The sequence below is a fragment of the Eptesicus fuscus genome, chromosome 5 (genome assembly GCF_027574615.1).
Source record: "Eptesicus fuscus isolate TK198812 chromosome 5, DD_ASM_mEF_20220401, whole genome shotgun sequence".
NCBI lineage: Eukaryota > Metazoa > Chordata > Mammalia > Chiroptera > Vespertilionidae > Eptesicus > Eptesicus fuscus.
Window position 1 is genome coordinate 56,301,573 of NC_072477.1, and position 6,000 is coordinate 56,307,572.

General features: G+C 40.0%; 1 protein-coding gene across 1 annotated transcript in view; it reads left to right on the forward strand.

The window, feature by feature from the left end:
• Positions 1 to 6,000, forward strand: part of MYO5A (myosin VA) — a 195,244-nt gene that overhangs the window by 140,750 nt on the left and 48,494 nt on the right. Inside the window, exon 24 of the mRNA XM_028147757.2 lies at positions 2,223 to 2,371. Within this exon, the coding sequence (XP_028003558.1) occupies positions 2,223 to 2,371 (149 nt within the window). The remainder of the gene's footprint in view (positions 1 to 2,222; positions 2,372 to 6,000) is intronic.

Genomic DNA, 6,000 nt, shown 5'->3' on the forward strand with positions numbered 1-6,000 from the left:
ATTCCTGTTGATTTAGGAAGAATCATTGAGCTAATATGTATATGTGTATATGTGTCTGTGTGTATTATTTTTATTTACTTACTCTTTGCTAAGCTAATGGATATTATTCTCCCAAGATCCACCACTCTTTGCCAACAAACAAACACACAAACTAACAGTAAAGCCCACTGATATTTTGAATAGAGGACTAACTAAATGTAAATATTTATTTTATTTGCTCTTTGTGAGAAAGATTAGAATGACGATAATTTATAAGAAATCCCTATGTTCATAAACATGGTATAAGTAGGTACAGATCTAAACTGCAGTAATGGGTGGTGGAAATGGAAAGGAAGAGATGAATTGGAATGAGGATATATAATATGAAAAGAATCAACAGAATGTTATTTTGGATATTGTATTCAAAAAAGGAATAAAAATATTCTAATGTTTTAGTTTACAGCCTTGCAAAACTTGTTATGAGATTTCAAAACAATAATGGTGTTTTATTAGTAACGAGGAATTTGAATAAGAAAAGTAAGTACCTGTTTATGAGGAAAATTAATGAGATCAGTTGTTAGAGTGTTAAATTTTGGTTGTCACCTAGGGCCTCCAGATATAGATGTTCTGAAACCAAATTAAGATGAAAGATTAGAGCGAAAAGAAATGAGCCTTAAGGTACCCATCAAAGCTGTGATGATAAGAGAACCCTCTGTACTTTCCCCCACACTGCCCCCTTTCTCCCAAGGGAATAATGTAAAGGAAAGAGAAGAAAACCTGGAATTAAGCCTTATAGGATAACCATATGTATGGGATAAGGTGGGTGGGAAAAGAGGGGGCAGAAAAATATTCAGAAGAGAAGGAGTAAACAAAACACACACTGAAGACATGGAAATAAAGCTGCTAGGATGCAGAATGTGATGGAGGGACCCAGAATGATTAGAATGCTTCTAGGAAAATAGATTTGCCCAGGGACAATTTGTTGGTAGCTTTGGGCAGCTTCTGCAAACTGGTAGGAATAAATGGCAATTTATAGAATGTTATAGAGAGAAGTTCTTCCATTCATTCATTTACAAATTATTAAAGCTTTATGTAGGGAAACACTGTGATGGCACCAGGGAAGCAGTTGGGACAAGACACTTGGCAGCCCTTGCCCTCATGGAGCTGACAGAGAAAGAAATGGTGAAGTAATAGAAGTGGGCAGGGCAGATTAAGATTTAGCCACGAAATATGAGGGTAAAGTGGACCAGAATGGTAGCAAGCTTAATATTTATAAATGTGACTGGTTGGCTCATCGAATTAAAACATACAGCTGAGGTTTGAGGTTTTTTTATTTTGCTTTATCTGTAGTCAGGGGCTAATCTCCAATCTCCAGATGCTGTTCTAGCCAAATGCAAGCCACTGGCAACAGAGAGGATTAGAGTGGAGTGTACTCCACTTTCCCCAGCAGCACACAGGAAAAGTAACACAGTTGACAGGCATGGGGAGTGTACCTCATTAGAAATGGGGACATACTAGGACAGGGGGTAGTTCAGAGTGCTGGAAAATTAATAAAGAGAACCTGGCTACAGATGAGTGGAGAGAGTGGAGAGTAGGACAGCCAGGTCCACTGAGAAGCCGCCATTCCCTCAGAGACTGGGGCATATCTGACTTTTTGACAGAGTACACTAATTTGGACAAAACAATTTATGAATAGTCTGAAACAGAATACTATTGGAATAAAACATGTATACTTTTGTTACTAGACAATGACTAGTGGAAGTTCTTCAAGCATGTGCTATGACCAGAGAATGAACTAGAGGCACTAAGTCTGTAGTTCATGGAAGAACTCCACAGATGATTATTACTATTATCAATAAGTTATTTCAGTTTTTGGTTATGATATTTTTTTCTCGTTTTTTTATTTTTTATTTTATTATTTATTTTAGAGGGAGGTGGAAATGGGGAAAGAGAGAGAAACATCAATTTGTTGTTCCACTTATTGATGCATTCATTGGTTGATTTTTGTGTGTTCCCTGACAGAGATCAAACCCTCAACCTTGGCTTATAGGGACGATGCTCTAACCAACTGAGCTACCTGGCCAGGGCTTCTCTTTCCCTACATTGACTGTGAAGATACTCTTCATAGATCATATTGGTACTAAAAGTAAAAGCCCTGTGGAGAAACTGGAAGTCAGGGTCCTTGCTTGTACTGTTGTATTCTGTGGAGCCATCTTCGATATGCTTTTTCCTGTTTTCTTCAGAGACTATGGAGAAGAAGTTGGTAGAAGAAACGAAACAACTGGAACTCGATCTTAATGATGAAAGGCTGAGATATCAGAACCTTCTGAATGAGTTCAGTCGCTTAGAAGAACGATATGATGACCTCAAGGAAGAGATGACTCTGATGTTGGTAGGTCATCTACTTTTGCTTTTTTTTTAATGAAAAATTTTAAACATATACAACAGTAGATAGAATAGGAGAATGAACTCCCGTGTATTCCATGTACTCATCACCCAGTTCCAAAATGGAAAACACTTTTCTACCCCTCCATCCCACCCTGTTCAATGGGTTGGATTATTTTAAAGCAAATCTCAGAAATCATATAACTTTATTTATAAATAATTTATAAAGTCAAACACTTTAAAGACTGGACTGTAAGATAGTATAAAGTCAGTATAGCTGGACTTTGTTTCATGTATTGAATGACTTAATGTAAAATTTGCATACAAAGCAAATATTTATATGATTATTTTCCTCTACTGGTTTTTATTATAATTTCAGAGGTATATTCCTACAAAAAGAAGATTCAGCCTCTATTTGTAATAACTTATCTATTTCAAGGACTCTTCTGCATCTGCCAGTATACCTTTTAAGAGTTCTCCCTATTTTACTTAACCTATCAGGAAACAAAGAAATCCCTAGCTCTCTTATTCCCTAAAGTGTCAGCCTTTACGGTAACTTCATGGTACAAATGGCCAGAAATGCTTTGAAATATCTTTTAAACAAACAGATAATTTGATATCTGTGGGGTTCAGTACTTGCTTCAAATTTTGCCTCAATCTGGATCCTTTGACAAAGTTCTTTAAAATGTGATGTTTAAAAAGTCAAAATAAAAGAGATTATGTAACAAAAGAAATGAAATAAATTTACCACCTTGAAATGAGAAAGCCTAGTCTCAAAGAGGTTAAAATGCTAACTTAAATTCCACAGTTGGACCATTATTTCAAACCTCACTACTCTACTCTGTGATTTATATGTGACAAAGAGAAATTAGAAGTAGGAGTAGGTCACCGTTATCCTTGCAATGGATACATTGGAAGGACCCTCGTTAAGTCTTGTCCTCGTTGCTCTCCCTGCTGCACTTGGCCCTGGAGAAACCTTTCTTTGTTCACATTCTCTCATTCCCAGCTTTTTCTAGAGTGCTGTGTGGTTAATGGGTCTCCTTAGTCCGAGGGGCAGCCACCTCTAGAAAAGACCCTCCAGTGATTTCCATCAGCCATTTCCTTCCTGCTGAGCAAGTCTGCCTGCTATTGATTTTGTTCCCAGCTGTGCTATGGAAAAACAAAGATGTAACCAAGTTCCAGGAGTAGTTCAGCTGCTTGTTTTCTGATTTCTCAGCCTATTTCCCTCTCCATTGGATGCCTGTGACTCATTGTCATTCCTCTTGGGTAACGGAATGGTCAGAGGAAGGAGCCTCAGGGGTAGTTTGGTTTCCTAGCTCCAGATACAATCAAGATTGCAGTCTTTTCAGGAAATGTTTGGTGAGAATAAAAAATTTGACTTTATATTTAGGAGTATTGAAATATTAATTGCAGCATCTTATTTTAATGGTTAGAACTTAGCAACTAACAGATGGGATCTTGGCTAATATTTCATTGACATTGTTCTACAAATGAGCTCTCACTGCCCCAGTGCTAAGGAAGCATTTTGTAGTAAATATGTTATCAGTGAGGAGAGCTCCAAGTTCCCTTCTGTTGCCCTTGGGAGTGGGCTTCTTGCGATCCCAAGAAAAGGAATTTCCTGAGACCCACACAGGAGGATGAGGTATTGTAGAGAGCTTTATTTCTGTGGAATTAAATCCCTAGGTTTCCCAAGGTCCCATTTCCCTTTGCCCTGCCATAGAAGTATAGCTGTGGCTTCAGCAGAGCTAGAATCAGTATCCAATCCAGCATCAGGGTCACTTAGTTTGTGTTCCCAGTTGCAGTACATCAGTCCATTGCATGTGGGGTCCACAGGGCCACATGGCTATGGAGGAAACACCGGCAAATGCAAGAGAGCCATAAGCCAAGAGAGTGAAATTTTTTGTTTGTGGGATTATGTATTCCCAAATTTACTAGGGTTTGCAATGGCCCTGCCTACTCTAGCCAATGTTCTCTGTTTCCAGGTTTGACTGACAGGTACCTTCCCTAGTCACCTCAGCTTTACTGCACAGATGTCTGTCTCCCCAATTGTCCCAGTCTCTTCTCTCAGTAATCTGCAGGGAATGGGCCGAGTGTTCCCTGGGGAGTGTGAAGTTGCAGCTTCCTGGTGAAGCTGCCCAAATGATATGCCTGTAATGTCTGGCCTCCCTTTTGTTCCTTTCCTATTATTAGTAACTACCTAATTACAATGGTATCAGATAGACTCCTCAAATGGATGTGAGGAAACTTAAGGGAGGAAAATTGATAGACTGCCTCAGGGCTTCCCTTATGTGAAGATAGTGCCACTGATTACCAGAGTCTAGATTTGTTTTCCCTGGTACTAAGAAGTGTTGTGGGATTTTTCTCCTGGAACATTCGATTGAAGGGCAGAAGCCAGTAAGGGGTACGGAGGTTTAAGCCAACAATAAAAGGATAATGAGGCCAGCGAATCCAGGCTTATGAAGTGTTTGTAGATAATTAATTCCAAGTAAGGAGGGAATCCAGCATGTCAACAATAGGGTTATTAATCTTGACAAAGGGAGTAAACAAGATTCAAGAGAAGAAATAATTATGGAAGAAATGACAGATAAGGAGAAGAGGAGGTGCTGTACACAGATCTTGAAGGAGAACATGCTGATCAAGTCAAATGTTCATCCTTGTAATTGAATAGCATATTGAATGAAAACGGAAGGGCCACCAAGGGAGTTGAATTATTGCAGGGTCCTAACAATTATAGCAGCATCAGTTACCATTCATTGAATGCTTGTTAGGTACTAGGTACTATGCTAAATTCTTTACTTGCACTCTCTTATGTAATCCTCACATAAACCTTGTGAGGTAGATAATATTATCCCCTTTTTCTGGAAGAAGAAAATGAGGCCTGGAGAAGTTGGGTATGGGACAGGCAAGTGGCAGAACTGGGATTCCCACCCAACTCTCTCCTGTTTTCAACCCAGAGCACTTAACCATTGCCATGCACGCAAAAGTTACAGTAAATAGCAATTCTATAGTATTGCTTCTATTTGTATCTGAAGATATTTGTTTTTCAAAAATACATACATGTGGGAAAATAGGAGTCTCACACATCTTTAATAAACTTATTAAAAATTATTGTCCTAGTATTTATGAACCTGTTTTTCTTAAGAACATACCATCCTATATAATAAAACCCTAATATGCAAATCGACTCAACGGTGGAAAATCAGCAGAATGACTGGCGGATCGACCAGTTGCTATGACGCGCACTGACCAACAGGGGGCAGAAACTCAATGCCGGAGGTGCCTCCTGGTGGTCAGTGTGCTTCCAAAGGGGGAGTGCCACTCAGACAGAAGCCAGGCTCATGGCTTACAGCTGGCAAGCACAGCGGTGGTGGCGGGAGCCTCTCCAGCCTCTCCTGCAGGCAGGTGGTAAGGAATGAGGGGTCCCAGACTGTGAGAGCCCCGGACTGCAAGAGGGATATCTTCTGACTGCTTGCTTAGACCCGATCCCCCCGGCAGGCGGACGTCCCCCGATGGGTCCCGGACTGGGAGAGGGTGTAAGCCTGGCTGAGGGGACACTCCCCCTCCCCCAGTGCACGAATTTCATGCACTGGACCTCTAGTTTATTAAATAAACACCATCTTATGCAACTACTGTCTT